The sequence below is a fragment of the Mizuhopecten yessoensis genome, unplaced genomic scaffold, assembly GCF_002113885.1.
Source record: "Mizuhopecten yessoensis strain PY_sf001 unplaced genomic scaffold, ASM211388v2 scaffold4631, whole genome shotgun sequence".
NCBI classification, from domain to species: Eukaryota; Metazoa; Mollusca; class Bivalvia; order Pectinida; family Pectinidae; genus Mizuhopecten; species Mizuhopecten yessoensis.
In genome coordinates, this window is record NW_018405643.1 from 365,699 (window position 1) to 391,421 (window position 25,723).

At 38.2% G+C, this 25,723-nt stretch overlaps 3 protein-coding genes across 3 annotated transcripts in view; all 3 read left to right on the plus strand.

Annotated features, from left to right (window-relative positions):
* Nucleotides 1-12,685, plus strand: part of LOC110449519 (beta-1,3-galactosyltransferase 5-like) — a 21,380-nt gene extending 8,695 nt beyond the window's left edge. Inside the window, exons 2-3 of the mRNA XM_021496437.1 lie at nucleotides 7,603-10,820; nucleotides 11,682-12,685. Of these exons, the coding sequence (XP_021352112.1) occupies nucleotides 8,078-9,307 (1,230 nt within the window). The 5' untranslated portion in view covers nucleotides 7,603-8,077 and the 3' untranslated portion in view covers nucleotides 9,308-10,820; nucleotides 11,682-12,685. The remainder of the gene's footprint in view (nucleotides 1-7,602; nucleotides 10,821-11,681) is intronic.
* The window catches only part of LOC110449518 (beta-1,3-galactosyltransferase 2-like), a 94,430-nt gene extending 69,128 nt beyond the window's left edge, over nucleotides 1-25,302 (plus strand). The window contains exon 2 of the mRNA XM_021496436.1: nucleotides 22,743-25,302. Within this exon, the coding sequence (XP_021352111.1) occupies nucleotides 22,806-24,092 (1,287 nt within the window). The 5' untranslated portion in view covers nucleotides 22,743-22,805 and the 3' untranslated portion in view covers nucleotides 24,093-25,302. The remainder of the gene's footprint in view (nucleotides 1-22,742) is intronic.
* On the plus strand, nucleotides 12,531-15,375 carry LOC110449548. The gene is made up of 6 exons (XM_021496496.1): nucleotides 12,531-12,548; nucleotides 13,188-13,397; nucleotides 13,655-13,786; nucleotides 14,142-14,468; nucleotides 14,620-14,940; nucleotides 15,082-15,375. Exons 1-6 carry the CDS (start codon nucleotides 12,531-12,533, stop codon nucleotides 15,373-15,375), a joined length of 1,302 nt encoding a protein of 433 aa, XP_021352171.1.
* Nucleotides 25,303-25,723: the final 421 nt, after the last annotated feature.

Genomic DNA, 25,723 nt, shown 5'->3' on the forward strand with positions numbered 1-25,723 from the left:
TGGTCCAGAAATACCTCTATATGCTGGTCCAGAATTACCTCTGTCTGCTGGTCCAGAAATACCTCTATATGCTGGTCCAGAATTACCTCTGTCTGCTGGTCCAGAATTACCTCTATCTGCTGGTCCAGAAATACCTCTATATGCTGGTCCAGAAATACCTCTGTCTGCTGGTCCAGAAATACCTCTTTATGCTGGTCCAGAATTACCTCTGTCTGTTGGTCCAGAATTACCTCTATCTGCTGGTCCAGAAATATCTCTATATGCTGGTCCAGAATTACCTCTATCTGCTGGTCCAGAAAGATCTCTATATGCTGGTCCAGAATTACTATCTGCTGGTCCAGAAATAACTCTATCTGTTGGTCCAGAATTCCCTCTGTCTGCTGGTCCAGAATTACATCCATATGCTGGTCCAGAATTACATCTATATTCTGGTCCAGAATTACATCTTTCTGTTGGTCCAGGTCCAGAAATACCTCTATCTGCTGGTCCAGGAATAACTCTATCTGCTGGTCCAGAAAGATCTCTATATGCTGGTCCAGAAATACATCTTTCTGTTGGTCCAGGTCCAGAAATACCTCTATCTGTTGGTCCAGAATTACCTCTATCTGCTGGTCCAGAATTACCTCTATTTGTTGGTCCAGAAATACCTCTGTCTGCTGGTCCAGAATTACATCCATATGCTGGTCCAGAATTACCTCTGTCTGTGGGTCCAGAATTACCTCTATCTGCTTGTCCAGAAATATCTCTATATGCTGGTCCAGAAATCCCTCTATATGCTGGTCCAGAATTAAAACTTTCTGTTGGTCCAGAAATACCTCAGAAATACCTCTATCTGTTGGTCCAGAAATCCCTCTATATGCTGGTCCAGAATTAAAACTTTCTGTTGGTCCAGAAATACCTCAGAAATACCTCTATCTGTTGGTCCAGAATTTCCTCTGTCTGCTGGTCCAGAATTACCTCTGTCTGCTGGGCCAGAAATACCTCTATCTGCTGGTCCAGCCATACCTCTATCTGTTGGTCCAGAATTACCTCTGTCTGCTGGTCAAGAAATACCTCTATCTGCTGGTCCAGAAATACCTCTATCTGCTGGTCCAGAATTACATCTATATGCTGGTCCAGAATTACATCTTTCTGTTGGTCCAGAAATACCTCTATATGCTGGTCCAGAAATACATCTTTCTGTTGGTCCAGAAATACCTCTATATGCTGGTCCAGAATTACCTCTGTCTGCTGGTCCAGAATTACCTCTATCTGCTGGTCCAGAAATACCTCTATATGCTGGTCCAGAAATACCTCTGTCTGCTGGTCCAGAAATACCTCTATATGCTGGTCCAGAATTACCTCTGTCTGTTGGTCCAGAAATACCTCTATATGCTGGTCCAGAAATACCTCTATCTGTTGGTCCAGAAATACCCCTATATGCTGGTCCAGAAATACCTCTATTTGTTGGTCCAGAAATACCTCTATTTGTTGGTCCAGAAATACCTCTATCTGTTGGTTCAGAAATACCTCTATCTGTTGATCCAGAAACACCTCTATCTGTTGTTCCAGAAACATATCATAAGGAAATTTATGATAAAAGTGCTAAATTTGAACTTTAATTAATACTCATTATATTCGTTATTTGGCGTATTTTGAATTACAAACTTTCATTTTATTTATACCACCGAGTGACAAAGATATAATATGCTAAAACTATTTTTATGTTTAAAATTTTTTAAATTAAAAATTAAATTAAATCCCCTTAAAACATGGCGGTGACGACGTCTACTGATGTCATCTATTGTTCTTGCATGAAGTGTAGTTGAGGCAAATATAATATCATCACCTACTACTGTGGAATAGTTACATTTTACTGTAGAAAAGTATACAGTTAATTCATGCCCTTTCAATCAATTCCGTCTTTGCGTATTGCAGAGTTATCTTCTCTTGGGAGCAGGTATTGATTGTTACGTCATTGGTTTGTGCGAGAAAATTACATTTGTATACACATGACAAAAATGCAGGTGCACTTTCGGACATTCCAAAGTCCGTCAATGGAGATTCCTTCGCCTCGCAATATGCCGTTAGAATTCTTACAACTGCCTTTATTTACATTTCTGGTATTACAATTCAATTCAATTGAACTTTTTTTTTCACAATACAATGTATAGAGAAACATATTTACAATATAATAAATAGTAATTGTAGTGTTCGTAGTCGGTAGTATACAGTACTGTTTCATAATAAAATGCACATTTGTATCAATAATCAAGGAGGACAAATATTGTTATTTATTATTCTGATTAAAGTACAAAGTTTCTTCAGTGTTTTTATATTAGTAGTATTCATTAATTCATAGAACTTAATTACATCTGGTTTCATCCAAAAATATTTATCTATATATAAAATTCTATACTTGCTTGAGTGTCCGTGACGGACACTTAAGCCAGTGGAATCCCTGTTTTCAACTGATTTCAGTAAACCCTGCTCTGATATTTCTTGAAAACGTTCTCTTTGAACAGCCATCTTCGGAAACGTCTGCTCGTAAATAAACGACGTCAGTGTTCGCAAAGCGCTTAAATCGAGATCAAATACATGTTTTGGCGCGTTCGTTGCTAAAGAAACGTGTGTTAGTTCGAGAACTCCACATGAAAATAGTTTTGACTAATTCATGTCTGTATATGAATAACGGTATTTTCACTATGAATATAGTCAAACTTGTTTGATTACTTTTCATAGGGAGAGTCGGGTAATAATTGTAACTATTCCACAGTAAAACCATGAACTATTTTACAGTAGAAGGTGACAATACAAGCATTTTCTAAACATGGGAGTAAAATTTTGAAAAACAAGACATATAAAAGAAACAGTTTTGCTTTTTGATTTGAATCAATGTCTGAATTGAAAAAAACAAGTTAGCACTGTATCCAGTAATCTGTCAAGAAATTCACAATTCTTGTTTTTGTATTATTAACATGTAAGTTTTGGACGATACTTAATACCAGCAATAGTTTTATACATGGTATTCTCTCGATACTCTTATCCATTCTTCTTGTGTATCTCTGTTATAATTCTCCCTAAACTGGCTTCAAGATCTTTATCAGACATAGGAAAAAGCTTCCCTTGCACTTTTCCACATTTTCTTCTTTTTTGCGACTATCGGGTTTCCATGCCTCAAATGTTGGGCTGTTCAATCAGTTTTGTTCAATGGTATATTTGGGATGCAGTATCCTTCAGAACGCTTTCAATTTTATCATTTCAAAAATTTGGGATTAATATTTCCTTTCTTCATAAAATCTTGTTCAGCTTCCTGTGCTGCCGTTACAAATTGTTCTGTTGATTCACTAACACTTGAAATGTCAGAAAATATATCACTTTTTAGGTCAAAGTTAGTGTTGGTTGAAATTGTATGAGCAAAATGTCATTGTCACTGCTAGTATCCTCCATGTTTCACAGTCGAAACTTAACCGACTTTGTTTCAACGGAAACACCAGTTGGTCTGTGAAACATTCAAAAATTCCTAATTTATTGTCCATTGTTTAGGCTTTGTTTGTCCTATCCTATATAAGCGGACTAGCTACAAGGGTGTGGACAATGTCCAAAGGTACGCAGTGCAGTCCCCATAATTCATTGCGCTCTTGCAGTCTAGCCCAAATAATTTGGTTCAATGGTATGCCTAAGGGTTGGACTATTTTTTATAAAACATCCGAGCATTTAATGATATTGTAATAAGAATTTCAGCTAACTTAAAAAGGCATCCTCAAAATATTTGTATGGCGCCTGAATCGGCCGTATGTGGTGTATTTAAATGACCTACAATGGGATTAGGGTAAAACATATTGTATTACACTGATACAACAAAAGGCGTTGTTGGCACAAGTTACACATCTGATTGTTTTATTACCTGCACAACGTGATTTTAATAGACCAGGAATGTTTATTTCAAAAGTGGCAAAAAATCACGAAAATGTAACGTGATAACAAGTTAAATTTTGAACCAGGGACACAGGGACATGAGAATCGATTACAGAACGTATATTTAACCTATCCTGTTGTGCCTGGATAGTTATTAGAATTAAGATACAAATGGTATATGCCGGAAAACCTCTGTTCTTGATGTCGACCTAATTAATATGCGAAAATGGCCGAAAGACGTGCACAGCCTTGAAACATTCAGATGGCTTTGCCGATCAACCAAGTGTTTAATCCCTGAACCAAGTAAACAATCGAGGGAGGCCCAAACATACATTTTATAATTGATTATCGGGCCCCTATGGTCACGGAAACCTGTACAGATATCTCCGTGGCTTGATATGTCAACGGAAACGTGCAGTGTAGGTGACAGACATCGGGTTTAAGGTAAAGCACCTGGTATTTCCGGTGTCTTGTCTAAACATTTATGACTTTTATTTCATATACGACCTGGGGCAAAAGTCACGAAAAAAATGTTATTCTATTCCAAATCAATATACGTTTTTTTTTATATATATACACAAAGACGCATTACACATATTGACTGTTTTAAAACAGTAGACTGTGTCCAGAAAAATTTGAATTAAAGTCCTTAGACCGTTCTTTTTATTATCTTCGTAAATACCTCTGAATCGAATGATTGTCAATTATTTCAACAAATAGATCGGCCATACCAGGGATGTGCACTTAGGGAACGGTCAAGAGAGCTCAACTTAGGCTGTCAGCTCACAAATTAAACATTGAATCTGGACGTTATGTTGGCACTGTTAGAACTAATAGATTATGTACAAAGTGTAAACTTAATGACATAGAAGACGAGTTTCGTTTTGTTTTAGTTTGCACAAGATATACAGATTTAAGACGGAGGTATTTAAAATGTTACTTTAGAAATAACCCTAGTTTATATTAGCTTGTTCAATTACTTAATACACAGAATATTAAAGAATTATGTAATCTCGGAAAGTATCTGATAGCGGCAAATAAGCGCCGATCAGATTTATGACAGTTTGTATGTGTGTATTGTTCATTCTCCTGTGACCAATGTGGCTTTTTGTACATATGTGAATATCCTGTTTATTATATGTTTACACTGATAAGTCGCAAGACTTGAAGTTAATAAAGAACTTGAACTTGAACAACATGTTTTTTGATATTACAAAGGTAATGACATCACAACCAAGAGCACGCGAACCGTTTTCTCCATTTGGTGTTAAGTGGAAGCGAAAAAAACAATGTTGCTTTGACCCGAATCAGATTCTAATTTAAATAAAAAGTATACATGTGCCCCGCGTAAACTATATTTGTGCTGAGACAGCACAGAACAGCATTTCACGTTCATTTAATTCCTCAACTGATAAACGAATTTTAATAACTTTAAGTATCTGCTATCTGTTTCGTACATATATGTTGTTCTGTTTGCGTTCATTTCCTATTTATAGTACATCCTGTATTATATATCCATATATGGGTCAAAGAAGTAATATAGAAGGTAAAATCCCATATAACACTGGATCCTAATGGAGGTATGTCCGTAGGATACGAATTACTTAAAATAGCATATGGGGCAAAGAATTAATTCCAACAGTGTGGACAAGTTTAGGTTGCACTTCACCTATTGTATTATATATATAATTATGAGGAACAGCGTGACAAGATGTTACTGAAGGCTTTTAGACATTCAGACATGATGAGATATTTACCGGACGAAAGTAATTGTTCACGTTGATATGTTTGGAATGTTTGCACTTCACCTACACTTGTTGTCAACATGTTGACAATCTGTTTCAGCTGTTACTGCAACAGCACGTGCATTTTAGCCGAAAATTTGCAAATTTAATAATAGCACCCGAGGCCGTTCGCGACATAGCTGTATATATATATTAGGTTTGGGAAAGTCGGTAAACAATAGCAGCACGCGCTCGGCTGTCAAGTTAAAGTACCATACTACTGTGTCAGACACTCCATCATCGTGTCACGGCAATATTGTAACATGATGTGACGGGGCAAGGGTCTTCTACATAGACGTTCTACTGTGGCTTTAATAACACCGAGACGTGCATTGTTTCCTTATGGAAATGTATGTATGTAAATTTATGTATGTGATCAATACACGAAATACAATTGAAATATAGGTTACAAAATCGTGACAGTCTACCTGTGTATTTTCTCCGGCGAGCGCCTCATTTTACTATTTATAACTCAAGCAGAATAATGAAGGGCTAGAGATCAGAACAGGCCGTACTATAAAAACCTTTTATTTAGTGAATGAATTAAGTTGGCTCAACACACCACGAAAAGATGGACAAAAAGCATTGAAATCTTATTATTATGATTCCTATGCTTACCTAGACTTTCTAGACCTTAATATAGCATCCGGCAAGTGCATTTTGTTTCTTCCAAAAACCATGGAAAATGCTAATTCTTTGAAATAAAATGTTCTCAACTTATTTGAGGCTGCATGTTTATTCAGTCGTTCGAAACCATTGGCGAAAAATGTTTTTGTATTTTTCAAAGTTGGAGAGTTACTTTTTACGGTGTATGGGCACATTTCGCTCAGAATAATTCTGTCCGCTGCGCCTTTTTCTGAAGTACGTCATGAAAATGGACGCTGATGACGATGTGTCGAGTAACCTAATTAACTGCAAACGCTTCCGAACATAAATAACTGGAGGTACATATTTGGTGAAGTGGCAGGCTACTTAGGGAAACAAAATGAGTTTGTCAAGTGAAGCTTTGGTGATTTTACAAGTAACCATCTATAATTCCGGATAATCATAACCGCTTTTCCGGCTCTTACCAAATGTATTAGTCGAGCCCTGTATGCGCTTGCGCAGTTGCTTGTTTATGGTGAATACAGTATGAACCGGCTCCTCGTTCGTCTCCCCATGCACCTACTCACTGTACGGTCACTCTATCGATTATGACAACTCAGTGAATGAAACAATTATGACTGTTTTGTGTATATTGAGGATGTCTCGGCCATAATTAATTATAACAATGACAACTGCCTAACTAAAATGATGGTTCTGTACTTAATCGATGACTATTTTTTCAAATCTCCCAAATGTCCAATTTGAATACCATATATGGAGTTTCTCCCCTAACAAATACGTAATAACCAATTGGGTATCACGTATGTCGCTTGAAGCCTGGTATTGTGTCTGAAGATGTCGGTAAATATAAGAACGTGCCCCTAATTCTGAAGTTAACTCGTCACTAACATTTCTTTAACTCATTCTCCCCTGAATATACATTTGAACTCTTCCAATTCAAAGGTTGACCTAGTTCATTATGGAATTTCCGGGGTGAATGAGTTTACCGTTGTAGACGTGGTGTCATGTCACCGACGTTACTATCAGTGTTACCGACAGGTACATTTGTATCATGATTGCTATTTCTTCATTACAACAGGTTGATGTCATAATTGACACACGTATATCGATGACAATAATTTTATTAAAAAAAAGATTTTCTTAAACAAAATATTCAGATTATACTTGATTAGCCATTACTCTTACGTTGACAGCCTGTATTTGAGTTAGCATATTTTCAATGGTATAAGTAGTCAAATATTGTGTATTTGTCATCTCGCGAGAGGTTGCTTTTTCTATTAAGACCTCTAAGACGTTCTACCTTCCGCTGTTGCAGGTACCCCCCAGTCAAGCTTAACTGTGACTAGCTGGCTGTGACGTGGGACCTGTGACGGAAGGTCTACCGCGGGAGGTTTACCGGTACGAAACCACCGATACTGTGACGGGAGGTTTACCGGTACTAAACCACTGTACCGGAGGATTACCGGTACTAAACCACTGTGCCGGAGGTTTACCGGTACTAAACCGCTGTACCGGAGGTTTACAGGAAAATAAACACTGTGATACTGTGACGGGAGGTTTACCGGTACTAAACCACTGTACCTGAGGTTTACAGGAACAAAAACACTGTGATACTGTGACGGGATTAATTTGAAAAAAGACTGTGTGATGTCGAGAGCGAACACGACACAACTCTACCTCTCGTGCGTGCTTAGCTTGACTTCTAGTCAGTTGATGGCGTCAGTAAACCAGTGACGTCAACAGGCAAAGAAAATCACGTGATGTTGTTGTAGAGAGATATATTAGTAAATATGGGTTGTCCAAAAGGGAAAATTCTAAAATTGTGCGAAAACGTTTTCGCAACGTTTGTTGTGTTGGCATGTGTATTTACTTTGTTGACGTCAATATCGTCATCAAAGCTATACAAAAGAACCAGAGCATCGTCTGCACGTAAGCATGGCGTATTGAATGAAGCAAAAAATAGTTTCCGAATGGCAATGGAAAACAAGCAAGATAATAATATGAATCCAGTACCTACGACACCGAGTATTCCAAATGTGGTAGAGAACCGTCCCGACCCTTACATAGATCCTTTTCACCAATGGTTCAGTGAACGCAACGTGGTCAAATACAGTGCTCAAGGCAAACATCCGGTGTTACCGGAAACGGAAGTAATAAATAACAAAGATGTTTGTAACACCGATCCAGTTGATATATTAATCTATTTCCAAACTCGTTGGGATCATTTTCAACGTCGGTCAGTCTTGCGAGAGACATGGGCAAGTTCAAAGACGTTCAAAGATATACATATAAGAGCTATATTTGTGTTGGGACGGTCTACTGCAAAAGAAGATCAAGTGAAAATAAACAACGAAAACTTGCTCTACCACGACATAATACAAGGCGATTTCATAGACAGTATCGCTAATCTCACAATGAAAAGTATTCTTGCCATGAAATGGATAAATGAGAACTGCATACAAGCTAAATACATTCTTAAGGCGGACGACGACATGTTTGTGAATATATTTGCTACTATTGAATATTTAATCTCGCAAATTCATGACAAAAAGAAAGTAGTGATGTGCCACGCCAAGGAAAATGACACGAGCCCTATCGAACGGGACACACGCAGTAAGTGGTACGTGCCAGCCCATGTTTTTCCGGGACGGAAGCGCTTCCCACGGTTTTGTAGCGGGTATGCTACACTATTCACGGCTGATCTGGTCCCGCAATTATACAAAGCATCGTTTTCAAAGCCGTACTTTTCTGTGGACGACGCGTATCTTTTCGGTTTATTAATGGAAACAATTAAGGATGTAACATTTTTTGACATTCAAGATAACATGACTCTGAACCAGAAATCAGCTCTGGAGGAATACGTAGGTAACGGTGCTATAGAACACGTGGCGTGCAATGCATGGGAAGACGGAGTCCTTGAAAAGTTCTGGCGGGCAACGCTCTCAAAACTTACAAAATGGTCAAAGACGCATGCAAACGTGTCTGTGGTCCAGAAGTCTAGAAGTGACATCATGGGGTGATAAGTCACGTGACACGCTTAATCGTCAATCGTGATCACTTCAGCATAGGTGTTTGTGTTAGATAAACTTCCAAGTATGTGTAAGTGTGTTTAAACGACGAATTGATATAATGATGCGTCAAATTATTCACTCTGATAGTTTAAAATAAGGATGGAATACAAATAATTTTGCCGTTTAAACGGGGTTGAACCTTAACAAATATATTTCAATACTGTTAGTTTTAAGGTTCCTACCCGAGAATATGATCTCTTTTACTTTTTATCAATGACACATACTGGCAGATGAAATTCAATAAAACTAAATAGATAACATGATATAGTTCAATGGCATAGAGCAACTTCAGAGCGTGATTCCATTGACAGTCCGCGGAGAGAGAGGAGGGTGTTAAGCAATTTCTCAGCAACGGCATGGCGAAAGTGAAAAAAACACATATTTAATGCCGATAGTTAGAGTCATTTGCATTTAAGGTGAACGCTGTATGTATTAAAATTTGAAATACCAATATGTGTACTCATATTATCCATTATCAACTAGAAAGTAATACTGTCTCATCTGAATAGCGCGGTGGGCGTGGGAGATTATCTTTAAAGTTCATTTAGAATGGACGAAAATAAAAATGGTGCTATTTACTAAACTTGTTAACTGCATTTCATCACATGACCAACGTAACTTATTTAAAAATTGGACGCAAGCGACAAATTATAAATTTCCGAGGAGTTTTTACGGAATCAATTGAAATTGAATTGTGGGACAAACCAGGGATGGGACACATCCCTGGACAAACCCATTACTTTGTCTCGCGTTACACTGAACACCCGACTGTACCTAAAGATACTATACATGTACTTTATTATCTAAACTGCCAATTATAATATTTTTTGATAAGCTATTTGTATTGAATATTACCCACAATAAACGTATACATGATGGAACGATAAGTATTTGCGATGACTTAAAGCCGCAAACAAGTTTAAGATCTGTGTCAACATTAAGTCGTGAACAAGTCGTTTGTGCATTTTGGTTGTAAACGCTCCCCAAACGTTGTTACTTGTAAACGACTTCTGATTACTTAGGTCTATGCAAACAATTACTAATGCTATGTAAACTTTAACTGAGGAAAATCATGTTGACCTTTGTAATTGGAAAGAAGTTGTCCAAACAATACAACCGAATATCGAATGGTACGTAGATCGTAAGATAATGGTTTGTTTGTTGGAGGGTGTGTGGCCTAATGAAGGTATAAGGTTATGTCCTGTCTATATGTGGGTTTTTGTATTGTTCTTACTGTGTGTGTAACATTTACAACAAGGATTATCGGATACCTGATATTATTGCTAACGGACGGACTATTTCCCATAAATTCACTCATCTTTTCCGAATATTATTCGGCAAGAAAAGAAGAAATTCAATTTTCCTTCAAAGAAATAACTTATAAAATTTAATTCAAATTTTGGGTGCAATAAATAATATTGATCAAATGATATTGGTCCAATATTTGACGTCTATTGCCCTTGTCTAACCAATTGTGACCAAAATTTGACGTCTATTGCCCTGGACTAACCAATGAGGTCCAATATTTGACGTCTATTGCCCTTGTCTAACCAATTGGGTCCAATATTTGACATCTTTTGCCCAGGTCTAATCAATGGGGTTCAATATCTGACGTCTATTGGCCTTGTCTAACCAATTGGGACCAACATTTGACGTCTATTGCCCTGGTTTAACAAATGGGGTTCAATATTTGACGTCTATTGCCCTGGTTTAACCAATTGGGTCCAATATTTGACATCTTTTGCCCAGGTCTTACCAATGGGGTTCAATATCTGACGTCTATTGGCCTTGTCTAACCAATTGGGACCAACATTTGACGTCTATTGCCCTGGTTTCACCAATGGGGTTCAATATTTGAAGTCTATTGCCCTGGTTTAACCAATTTGGTCCAATATTTGACATCTTTTGCCCAGGTCTTACCAATGGGGTTCAATAGTTGACGTATATTGCCCTTGTCTAACCAATGGGGTTCAATATTTGACGTCTATTGCCCTTGTCTAACCAATGGGGACCAACATTTGACGTCTATTGTCCTGGTTTAACAAATGGGGTTCAATATTTGACGTCTATTGTCCTGTTCTAACCAATGGGGTCCAATTTTTGACGTCTATTGCCCTGGTTTAACCAATTGGGTCCACTATTTGACATCTTTTGCCCATGTCTAACCAATGGGGTTCAATGTATGGCGTCTATTGCCCTTGTCTTACCAATGGTGTCCAATATTTGACGTCTATTGCCCTGGTCTAACCAATGGGGTTCAATATTTGACGTCTATTGCCCTGGTTTAACCAATTTGGTCCAATATTTGACATCCTTTGCCAAGGTCTAACCAATGGGGTTCAATATTTGACGTCTATTCCCCTTGTCTAACCAATGGGGACCAACATTTGACGTCTATTGCCCTGGTGTAACCAATGGGGATCAATATTTGACGTCTATTGCCCTGGTTTAACCAATGGGGTCCAATATTTGACATCTTTTGCCCAGGTCTAACCAATGGGGTTCAATATTTGACGTCTATTCCCCTTGTCTAACCAATGGGGACCAACATTTGACGTCTATTGCCCTGGTTTAACCAATTTGGTCCAATATTTGACATCTTTTGCCCAGGTCTTACCAATGGGGTTCAATAGTTGACGTCTATTGCCCTTGTCTCACCAATGGGGTTCAATATTTGACGTCTATTGTCCTGTTCTAACCAATGGGGTCCAATTTTTGACGTCTATTGCCCTGGTTTAACCAATTTGGTCCAATATTTGACATCTTTTGCCCAGGTCTAACCAATGGGGTTCAATATTTGACGTCTATTGTCCTGTTCTAACCAATGGGGTCCAATTTTTGACGTCTATTGCCCTGGTTTAACCAATTGGGACCACCATTTGACATCTATTGTCCTGGTTTAAACCATAGGGTCCAATAATTGACGTCTATTGTCCTGTTCTAACCAATGGGGTTCAATATCGGAAAAGTTATTAACTTTCTCTACTATCCAATGGTGTCCTATATTTGACGTTAAACTGTATGCCTTTACCTAGGATCCAATTATTGACGATTAACGCTTGTGTCTATCCCAATGAGGTCAAATACTTGACGGACTATAACGTGTATAGTGTAATTTTGTGTTCTATCCAATGCCGTCTCGTGTTCGATCTTAGGCTTTCTGTACTAACCAATGGGGTTCTACGCTACGGTACACTCCTATTGACCTTGAACTGATGTATGATTGTAAGATTATTGTTTGTGGCCACCTAATACGTTTCACTAACTGACGGATTAGATAAAAAAAAAACAGTTCTATTTTTAAATAAAAATTGATTCATAAATGTACTCTTGTTGGTTATTTTTTGTACAATATGGTTGCAATGAAATTATGATTTTTAGTCCCCATGTCTAGCATGAAATATCCGTATTGTGTTCGTTTTTTTTAAACTATTTTAAAACAAAACTGTAAATTTGATGTATTTCTGCAGGACGAAATAAAACTTCGTCTTTTGTTTCAATACTTTGTAAATATTAGTAAAATGATAAAATTTATCATGAACCTTAAAATTGTTTTTTTTTGTGTCACACATGACGTACACATGACGGACGTAGTCCAACAGAGAAGGAAGTGGCAAAACCGAATATATTTTGCTCAAGCACATAACCCTTGTTTTCATTATCATCGCCCGAACCAAGAGGGCTCACTAGTTCGAAGGTCCGAAGGCCCGCCAGACGGAACATCTAAATTCAATCTGCATTTTAACCAAACCTAAGTATTGTTTTCAAGTAACAATAAAAACTGAAGGCAGTCTTTTTACTTAGCACGTCAAATTATGACCCTCACCAGTACGGGTTTACCCCAGTATTACGAAATGACGCTCACCAGTACGAGTTTACCCAAGTAATTCGATACGACCCTCACCAGTACGAGTTTACCCCAGTAGTTCGATATGGTCCTCACCAGTACGAGTTTACCCCAGTAATACGATACGACCCTCACCAGTACGAGTTTACCCCAGTAGTTCGATACGACCCTCACCAGTACGAGTTTACCCCAGTAATACGATACGACCCTCACCAGTACGAGTTTACCCCTGGTAGTACAAGTTGACCATTGTGATTAGACCCTCACGAGTTGACATTAAGTAGTACAACACGACCCTCACCAGTTAACCCCACTGATACGATATGGTCCTCACCAGTTCGAGTTTACCCCAGTAATACGATATGGCCCTCACCAGTAGGAGTTGACATTCACTAGTAGAACACGACCCTCACCAGTTAACCCCATTGATACGATATGGTCCTCACCAGTACGAGTTTACCCCAGTAATACGATACGACCCTCACCAGTACGAGTTTACCCCAGTAATACGATATGGTCCTCACCAGTACGAGTTTACCCCAGTAATTCGATACGACCCTCACCAGTACGAGTTTATCCCAGTAATTCGATACGACCCTCACCAGAACGAGTTTACCCATGGTAGTACATTTTGACCATTGTGATTAAGTAGTACAACACGACCCTCACCAGTTAACCCCACTGATACGATATGGTCCTCACTAGTTCGAGTTTACCACAGTAACACGATATGGTCCTCAACCCAAGTAATTCGATACGACCCTCACCAGTACGAGTTTATCCCAGTAATACGATACGACCCTCACCAGTACGAGTTTACCCTTGGTAGTACAAGTTGACCATTGTGATTAGACCCTCACTAGTACGAGTTGACATTAAGTATTACAACACGACCCTCACCAGTTAACCCCACTGATACGATATGGTCCTTACCAGTTCGAGTTTACCCCAGTATTACGATATGGTCCTCACCAGTACGAGTTAACCCCAGTAATACGATATGGTCCTCACCAGTTCGAGTTTACCCTAGTAATACGATATGGTTCTCACCAGTACGAGTTTACCCGAGTTATACGATATGGTCCTCACCAGTACGAGTTTACCCCTATATTACGATATGGTCCTCACCAGTACGAGTTTACCCCAGTAATACGATATGGTCCTCACCAGTATGAGTTGACCCCAGATATACGATATGATCCTCACCAGTACGAGTTAACCCACGTGATACGATATGGTCCTCACCAGTTCGAGTTTACCCAAGTATTTCGATACGACCCTCACCAGTACGAGTTTACCCTTGGTAGTACAAGTTGACCATTGTGATTAGACCCGCCCGAGTACGAGTTGACATTAAGTATTACAACACGACACTCACCAGTTAACCCCACTGATACGATATGGTCCCCACCAGTTCGAGTTTACCCCAGTGATACGATATAACGCTCACCAGTACGAGTGTACCCCAGTAAGACGATACGACCCTCACCAGTTAACCCCACTGATACGATATGGTCCTCACCAGTACGAGTTTACCCCAGTGATACGATATCACGCTCACCAGTACGAGTTTACCCCAGTAATACGATACGACCCTCACCAGTTCGAGTTTACCCAAGTAATACGATATAACCCTCATCAGTACGAGTTTACCCCAGTAATACGATATGGTCCTCTCCAGTACGAGTTTACCCCAGTGATACGATATGGTCCTCTCCAGGACGAGTTGACCCAAGTAATACGATAGAACCCTCACCAGTACGAGTTTACCCCAATATTACGATATGGTCCTCTCCAGTACGAGTTGACCCAAGTAATACGATATGGTCCTCACCAGTTCGAGTTTACCCAAGTAATACGATATAACCCTCACCAGTACGAGTTTACCCAAGTAATACGATACGACCCTCACCAGCACGAGTTTACCCCAATATTACGATATGGTCCTCTCCAGTACGAGTTTACCCAAGTAATACGATATGGTCCTCACCAGTTCGAGTTTACCCAAGTAATACGATATAACCCTCACCAGTACGAGTTTACCCCAGTAATACGATATGGTCCTCACCAGTACGAGTTTACCCCAGTGATACGATATGACTCTCACCATTACGAGTTAAGCCCAGTATTTGTGAAATGGAAATATTGGAAGCCAAAAACTACCGTATGAGCCTTATCTGCCGGTAACTTTCCTCGTAGTATTCACAAACCCGCCGCATGCAGGCTAACTCATTCAATACAATCTGGGTCTTTCATCTATTCATGGTATGCCATTTACGAAAGTATTCTTTACAATTATTGCAGGTCGTTGGGAAGGAGATGGTGTCGCCTTTGTGTTCAGGATTTGACAGAGGACTTTTATTTGATCTTGATGTATAACTGAAAGGAAATATAATAAAACAGTTTACTGGAGATCAGCCAATTTTGACATTTAAGCTTGGTAAAACTTCTTTCAACACTCGACTCAGCATCTACGTTCAGATTGCTACCGTAATTGTCGTGTTGTTAGACATAAATCCTCCTGTATACTTCCCTTTTAACGTGGACATGCTATATGCGTATGAGCCATATTGCTTAAAGCTAGTGAACGATGCACTTCAGTTGATGGCCATCCATGTGTGGATCATGAGATCGAAACTGAGTTCCACAGAGGTAATCTGTTGGAGGCACGGCCCCGTCACAAAACAGAACACTAAAACAGGTGGAGGCATTTAGTAAGGTGCCATAGGACCAGTAATTAGCATTGGTTTAGTTCTCACCGGTCTCTGTCGGGCGTGTGCCATAGATCGAATCATTTCCCTTAAGTATCAAATTAAATTCATATTCATTTCAAGTTTTACAGCATTTTGCATAACGATGACATGATTTGAATTTAAATGAATCATGATAAAAAAATATAACATTTCTTTTACAACAATCATGAAACATGTTATCTCAACTTATATTAATCACTCTTGTTGACCAGGATGTTAGCGCGCAGGGGTATTAATGTGGCCTTGGTGAAAGCCGGGTGCACTATCCACTGGGGCATATTGTACTTTGAGAGAAGGCGTTTGTACATTGTAATATCACAAATTGGGTTTGATCCATTTGTGTACGATCATGATAAAAAATGTTTAAAATGATATAATTGTATAATGATATAATTGTATACATACTTAGATATGGTACATGTGATTGTCATACGTGATCCGGACCACTAGTATTAACCAACTATTTCTTGCACGTGCACATATCTACACGTATTTCATTTAAAACTCCATAACCTGTCTGATCCTTCTACAACAGAAAGCAATGTCGATCCTTCATTCAAAATTTCACATTCAAATGTACATAGCCACTTTCTGTTTGATAACAAGCTTTCACAACGTTCGTTAAATTAGGGTAATCACGATTTCACGTGTGTTTTATAATTGGGGGAAATCCCTTCACTGCAGTTTCTGACATAGGAAATCATTACTTATCGGATAAAGGAATATCTCAAGATTATTTTCACTCCGATGTTTCACGATGTGGCAATTAAGTGTCCGTGTTCGTACGTAACAGTAACAGGGGTACCGGTTCAGGGTACAGGGTACGGGGTAAGGGGGATACAGGGTACAGGGTACAGGGTACGGGGTACAGGGTACTAAAATCAGGTACATCAGTAACATGTACATTTTTGTAAAAAAAATAATTAAACACATGTGAGATTAATACCGATTATCATATTATTACTTAAATTACTGAAATATTAATGCATTAGGTTTGCCGTTGATGTCACTGACACAAACGAACTAATTTCTGACCTTGGAGTCTCTAATGCCATGATTAATTGTCCCTCGACATAATGACAAAGTGCATGAGTTGTGTACAGTTGTTTATTAAACACAATTTTTTCATATTAGTAAACATAGTCACAGGGACCTGAGAATTTGTTACAGCTATAAATGAACCTAAACTAAGGTGTTCAGAGTACATGTTTCAAGAGTTTAGATCGACCTTCGCTAAAAATGCCACAACCCCCAATGATTCTCGTATATCATAATCATTGGGGTTGGCATTTTTATCGAAAGTCGATCTAAACCCCTTAAACATGTCAAATTACTCTGAACACCTTAGTTTAGGTCCAGATGTAGCTGCAACAAATACTCAGGTCCCTGTGAACATAATTGCGTGACATTGGTTATTTTTAATATTGTTCAACGATGTACCTTTATTAAACAAATAAAATAACATACAAAAGCGATAATTAACCACTTTAAACACTCGATGAACACGTGTACTTGGGCTTGGTGATATCACGTCCATAGCTTTCATCAATACTGTTGACTGGGGTCCCTAATCTGACTCGTAGATAAGGCTATGGTTTTACCTGTACCCTGTGGTCGAGTTCTCCGACATATTTGTGAGTTCCCACTGACGGCAAAGGTCAAATGAGGTATGCAGTGATGCATTGTATCGTTATAGTCCGTTTCTTTATTCACACGGTTTACACACATATTTCCGGGGACAAAAGGGCAGTCACATGGAAATAATTACCGTTGCCTTGTCATGGCGGTGTTAGTTTGCGCGGAAAATCCATGCTTGAGCATGAAAATGGTTTCATGGATACGGGCCCAGGTTCGTAGGCTAAAATTCTGTAACAAGATCCAAAGGAGGTTCAAGCCAATGTTGATATGTTATGCTGCATCTTATAATTAGCCTGAGACAAAGATTACAAATCTCACAGTTATTCCCCCCCCCCCCCCCCCCTCTGATATATAGAGAATAATACATGCCTTTTTCCATATCACACCCAGTATCAACCCGAGACTGTAATATCAGTCCGAGGGTTGATACTGGGTGTGATATGGGAAAAAGGCATGTATTATTCTCTATTTATTTCCAATTTCAACGTAGTTTACAGGTTTCGGGACCCATACTGATATATCCTCTGCGCTTCTATGTTCGAATCCCTCCTCGTTAACAATGTAGTCCGTACATATAATGAAAGAAGAAACCTTACTAGTTATATTCGCTGTATAATATCGCGAATTAATCCGCAAAGTAATGTCATTATTAACTCGATTCTTTTGAATGTAGTTTGTTAATTTCCTTAAGCGCGCGGATGAAGACATCGCCATGTGAAAGTTCGCGCAAAATGTCACGTGAATGTATCATATGATTCAAACGAGATGAAAAATTCCAGCACGGAGAATAAAGAAAGATTTCTGGGTGCGAGATACATTGTAGATGTACAAACGTCTTCTTGTGTCACTTATGATTGATGGCGCACAATGCAATTCGCAAACACCGACTGACTGAAGTTCCCGGATGTGATTTGGGTTAGATACTACATAATTCGGAAACATTGTACATCGCTGCAAACCTCGAGTCGGTCACCATTTTATCGTGCATGTGTCTATATAAACAAGCTGTCAAATGTCATTTTTCGTCCATAAAAATTCGCACAAGACGCTTGCGTGCCGACGTAATGAAGACAGCGCTTGTCACTATCGCCATTATTACCGTTATGAGTGATGGAAAGTCGTAAATAGCACAAATTTTGCATACAATGCAAATTTGTTTGCTAATGTCGTCGTATGATCATAATATTGTGACAGCAAGCCTTTGTTTGTTTGGACAATACTCACTGAAGCATAAAGCCGTTTATATTTGTTTGTTTTTTTATATTTTATGTTGACGTCGTTTCTCGTTCAGCACACCTACTTAAATGTTTAAGTCAAGCTATGCTGATGCCAATCTGTTTACGTCGAATTAGTCATCATGACAAGTGTTTAAGTGTTTAATGGTTCGTCATGCCTTTTAATTGGCTCGCCAATAGTTCTAAAGCGACGCCATTGGCACATTTTTAAAATGAATTCTATTTTCTTAAAAAATGAAATACGTGTCCTGAATATTGATGATGTCAATTTCGGTAGATGGGTACAGCCGATGCATAAAGCGCTGGGAACGAGGAATGAATCATGTATTCAATTGATGGATTGATATTTATTAATTATGGACTTTTGTTGAGGTGAATGTGTGGTTTTATAGACACGGGAAAGCGATATTGACCGAGACAAAGTATGAACAAAGAACGACTTGACGGCTCGTTTGGTACATTGAAAAAAACCTTGCCATGGTTCTATTTTCCGCCTTTTTTGTCATATATAATTGACTTTTCCTGCCAATGAAAGCAAGAGTTTTCACTGCATGAAATGATTCACTTTAATACTGAGGTTGATGTTCCTAATAATATATAATTCTAATGAAAAATAGAAGTGTCTTTGATGGTTATTCGACCGATCATGATGATCGTTCGCCCCGCCTTGACAGTGGTCCTGAAGGTGTAAATTGTGTAACCTTTTAAATTGAACAATGTGTGTCTCCTAAAGGTGTTAAACGCAAGCTTCCTTTACTTATAAAATAAATTGTATACTTTACAAAGGTAAACAGCGCATGATTCGTAGAGGTGTTAAGCGATTTCTTCATAAAGGTGTTAATCTTATGCAGATAGATATTCAAGTTGCCAATTTCCCTATAGCGTGTCTACAATAGGATTTCGAAAAGTCGAGCCCCAACTTTGAATAAATCATATCTTATTGAAGACGATGTAACGGTACTTGTATGTCCACTGGAGATTTCTGATATTCCTGACTATGTATAAGCAGTAATATATGTTTACATGTACATTTCTATGTGTGTTTCGTTGTCTTTGGGCTACACGAATTATGTAAATTTTCAGTATAATTAATAATGGTCCATTGAATCATTTTGTGAAGTCGTTCTGACAGTTATATATAATATAAAGTAATTTCAAATAGATATATCTATGTAAAATATGTTAGTCCCAATTAGTTCATTAATCGATCACTGAAACATTGTTTGTTAATTAAGAAATCGTTTCAAACGAGAGTCCGGGTGTAGGTTGTTTTCTCACCAACGCTTTCCCGCGTCTGTATGTCAAAATCGGTTATCTCACAACAAAAATCCAGGGTACTTCGTTAAACATATACTTTTCTATGGGTTTCCAGCTGTCAAAAGCCTGCTATATTTTTCGTTTTTGATTTTAATTTGATGTCAAAGGAGAAAACTCAATTTTTCTCACAATTTTGCGAACGTTTATCGTTCATTTTAATTACCAGATTTCAGATTTTATTTCCAACACTCAGACACATGGAAATGTGTAACATGAGGTACATGTACATGAATTCATATATTAAATTTTAACAGGATGGACAGGTGCATGCATGTATACAAGCAAAATTGTATTGACACTCATACACATAATATGTGTTACATGAGGAAATAAAGTTGCAGATATGGAAAATGAAGTACAATATACATATTTGTATACACATGTATAACTGAGAGAATGGACAGTTCAATTTAGAATCGGTACGGTATAGTAACATGATATGACATACCATGGAAAATACAAAGCAAACATAATAAACAACCATACATATAATTCACAAGTTATTTTTATCGTTCATTTTAATTACCGGTAAATTTTGCTGGTCAATTTGTGTGTAAATGAGGATTAATTCGAGTGGCCAGACTCGTCAATGGAACTAATTCCCGAAACGGTTCCGGGGTTCTAGACGATCGATAAGGCGGCTTGTTGCCATAGTGATTCGGTACAGGTGACACTCTCTACCTGTACAAACAGATGTTTTATTGATCTAATAAGGAAGCTACAATAGATAATGTCTGGAGCTGACTTAGTTATTGTTAAACCGAGAACATCCATCTATCGAACCAACGCCATGGTCCTTATCTGCCTGGAAGGTTTCCAGTAAATGTCTGCATTTTGTTACTCCTTATAACGATTACTATGTGGACGCTTTCTCTACCTCCAATACGGCCGTCAGTATTGTAACAGTCGGTTGTATAATAATTCCGCTCCTTTTCCCACAATACACTGGGCTATAAAATGAGTTATGTTCAGGGATTAAGTCAAATAAATAATTCCATATCGTTTGTAGCGATAATTTTGTAATCGCTTAGATTTTTATCACAATGATAAATTGTCATATTCATTACAACTTAATGTACAATTATATGCGTTACCGCAAATCAAAGTAAGATATGTAATTAGCATTTTTTTTATGAAAATCATTCCCTCCACATTCAATCTCACAAATCAGAGGTAAACTCATGAATAATAAAGTAACACTTTCATCGCGAGAATCTGATATTTACTAATGTCATCCTGTGTATGTACCTTTTTTGTAATATAAAAAGTTGGTTGTATATGATGTAAACCTGATATACCTGCTCATTTCTTATGCAAAAGCACAACGATATTACCTGTGCTTTATTGCTAACGTTGCTGTCAGACTTTCGATGAACTACGATGTTCGGCACCAGGAATGATGTATATTGCCGTTAACACTCTATGGCTGTGCTATGTATGTCATTAGCGGAATGGAAACGTCATTTACAACTGCGCACCTGTCATTCGTTATTGATCAGAGGTGTGGATTTACGACGACGTACACTTAATCCATGTAACGTGACTAATTAATTGGAGACATGTACGCGCACGTGCCTGGCCATGTAAATTATAGTGGACAACACATTATATACGGAACACGGTAAACTTGTATAATATTATATTTACCATGTACATGCACTGGTTTGTAAATTGGGACATTAACCGCGTGCCCTCTATTCTCCTGTTTGGGAGAGCGCTAGAGAAAGTGTTAGAATAAATTGGCCAGTCAAGTATAGTCAGTATCATATTTACCCCCTAATTTATGTAATATTCATGAATTTTCACCTGTGTGATCTACGTTGCCTGGCCAACTGTTAAAGGCGTCTGAGCAATTGTACGCATGACTGAGGTATAGAAATATACATAGTTGGCTGTAGTAGACCAGGAAATATCCTGATATATATACAAGATGCAGATAGACTTGCGAACTGCACGACCGCACCACCACTGACTTCTAGGGCGTCAGAAAAGGTGGTGGAGCAGAGAAGTCGACAGTTTCGGCACGACTTGGATGTCGAAATAGGCGCCATGTTTAATACATATTTATCGTCTCTTAACCAATCACCAATGACTTGCAATTTTTGAAATAGCTCCATATTACATGTATATTGTTAACAGAATGTGATCTGCGCACGTTTTCGAATAAAATATTTCCTTTGATTTTTGTTGATCCCTAAAAGGAGAGCGTTGTTAAGTCAAAGTTAGGGATGTTAAGTATAATCCCTAACCAACATATACCCTGTCTGCAGCAAACATGCACACTTCCACGCTTACACATGGAGGCACTCCTTAAATTACCTTTGCTGTTAATATAATAGGACGTGAAACAAAATTAAACCAAACCAAAACTGACATTGTCACCAGCGTGAGCTTTTCCAGCACTAGTAGGATGAGACATATATATATATATATCAGTCTGATACTTTAAAGGTACGCCTATCTGACAAGAGGTCATTGGTAACACGGTGATACATTAAGATTTTATTTGTGCTTTGGAATTTCTCACTAATAATGATCCATTGTATTATGACGGGCATTATTGACAGTTTTTGTTTTATTTTGTCTACTTACAGGTGACGTGAACGAAAAGCATGAATGACGCAACAGGGTTTTGACATAAGATAACGCCGCAAACCATGGATACGGCGAAGTCGACCAATCACCTCCGGCTATCTGCCCGACTAAGGCGTTTCCTGTTGGCACCGATCTTGACTACCATTGCCCTCCTCGCCTTCACTATTCACTTCAGTCTCCTAGATGGTCCCCGGGAGTCACTTGACTTCAATGACGTTTCGAAGGAAGCGTCCTACAAATCAGTGTTACAGCACTCTGACGGAAGTATGGACGTCATATTCAACATCCCAGCCTCATCAAATCTCGCGAGACAACTTAGACAAACCAAACATGGCACGAAGGATGTTTTCGGTAACTTTAAAGGATTCGACAGGTCGGGAACACACATGAATAAAACAATAAGCAGGTATCCTCCCCCGTCCGCCATTAGTGAAAATATCACGGGAAGGCGGTCTATAAAAAAGACGCTATATCCGATCACTTTACAATCTCCATATCTCATTAATAATGCTCACATATGTAAGGACATGAAAAGGCCAGGTATGTTGGTGATTGTCCACACTGCCACCGACCACTTCAAGCGACGTAGATCCATACGGGAGACTTGGGCTAACAAAAACATTCTTAAAAACCACGGACTTAAGATAGTGTTTCTGTTCGGATTAACAAACAATAAGGACACAGAGATTATGCTGGAGAATGAGAGTGTTGTACATGGCGACATTGTTCAGGGAAACTTCCAAGACACTTATCACAACCTTACTCACAAGGGCGTGCTAGCTTACCGCTGGATCAGTGAGTACTGCCGCAACGCGGACCTCATCGTCAAGGTTGACGACGATATGTTCGTTAACATCTTTTTGCTCTTGGAGATATATTTTCCTAAATACAAGAACAACACCCGGTTTATGGGTTGTCAGGTTAGGGAGAAAGGTACAAGCCCTATTGTTCGGGATAAAAGCAAGTGGCAAGTCAACCGGGACGAGTTCAAAAATATGACGCACTATCCAGTGACGTACTGTAATGGCTATTTCGTCATAATGTCGCCGGGCATCATCCGGGAACTTTACCGAGCCTCGTTTATGACCCCATTTTTCTGGGTTGATGATGTTTACTTGTATGGGTTACTTCCGTATAAAATAGGAAAAGTGAAACACATAGCTATCAGCAGTAACCTAACACTTAGCCAAGAAGCCGGTATTAAGTGCTTCACCGGAAATACCACGTGTAAATATTTAGGTGCGTACGCATTCAAAGAAGGCGTGATGGAGAAACTGTGGTATGCGTCCTTATCCATGTTTAAAGATTTAGCTGCCAAATATTTACCTAGGGAGTTATTATTAACATGATACCTAACATGTGTGTTTGGGTATCGACATAAATGACGCCAGGATTGATAAATGTATCGTTACTTTATACTTAAACTTTCTGATAAAGTTACTGACTACGTACACATGTAGAATGTGCATCTGACTTTGGTTTCACGAAACACTTTATCAACAATTATATTCCCTCATTTTTGTTGAATTCCCAATTGCGAATGTTTCATTTACCTAAAGACGAGTTTCCACTGAATTCCTGCAGTATTTCATTATAAGAAGCATTAAAAGAGTTATGTTACCCTTCTCAAGTATAAAGAACTTACGAAAACAAAATACTTTAATCGACAAAAGGAGTTAAAAAAAACAAGTGCTATAAAATTAAAAACGGTTATAGACTTAGTTTTGATCTGTATTATTAGTCACCATAACGTTTACATCTAGTCAGATAATTATAACCCCTATCGCTAGTCATTATTTAAACGAAAGGATGAAAGGTAAGGTTGTGCACAGAAATAACCTACCGGTTGTACATATGCATGTATGATAAACAGTGAGAACTCTTCATTTGAAAGTAGATTCGTTCTATACTACACAACAGAGTCATGTACATTAACTTGTATGTTTGTTCACAGTCCATTTGGATACGATTTTGATGTGTATCAGATCGCAACGATATCACATTACTCTATAATATTGTCTTGTTTGTATGATTCACGTCTGTTTTATTAGTTTTCAATGTATTGTATTGCAAAAGGAATAACTGAAACATACCCGATGCTTGCCATGAATTTGATATTTCAAGACTCTTGCCTCGATGGTTGAAATTGCCAATCTTGCCCAAAAGGGTCTTGGTGAGTCCTTTTCTTTGACCCTGTGAAATTGAGATCCCTCTATTTGGGTGTAGACTCGATGCCACACAAAGAAACTAGGCAGCGCTGGTAAGCTAATAAATAGCTCGTCTCCACAATATATTGTTACTGTTTTTACGTTAAATATATTACATCAAGAGTAAAATAATCTTTCCGAAGATTTGACTGAAAATGTTGCCCCAATGGTTGAGATTATCCCGTTCCACCCCAAGGGGGTGATTGAGTCTTCTTTTTCTTACCTTTGTGAAAGGTTTCAGTTGATATATGCATTTATGAAGGAATGGCGTATACATATTGCTGTTTGTCATTTCAGATTATATTTAGTTATGCTTTGTAAACAAATAAATAAAAACAGTCGTAACAATGTTTTTAATATTGTTGATTATTTATTGAAATCTGACGGGCGTATGTATACATTAGTATGTTGGTGTTCGTGATACCTCAATAAAGAAGTTCCACATCTGGGTCGCGTTTCCTTAATCGGAAAAAGGCAAGAAAGCCCCTACGTCGTTTGACGTAGCAATATTACATTATTTAAATATATTCATAATCAATATTCAATATGCATATATAACATATAAAAACAGAAAGTTTGAAAAATTGAAGTAATTTGTATTCAGTATTTGTATATCATTGATACTATATAATTTTCCATACGAGTCCAAATTAATTATATTTACATATTCATTATTACTATAATCGTCTTCAAACAACGTTCACACTAAACAATATTCAATGTTCACGATGCAAAAAAACCACCATCGCAAGCGAAAAGTCTTATTTACCTTC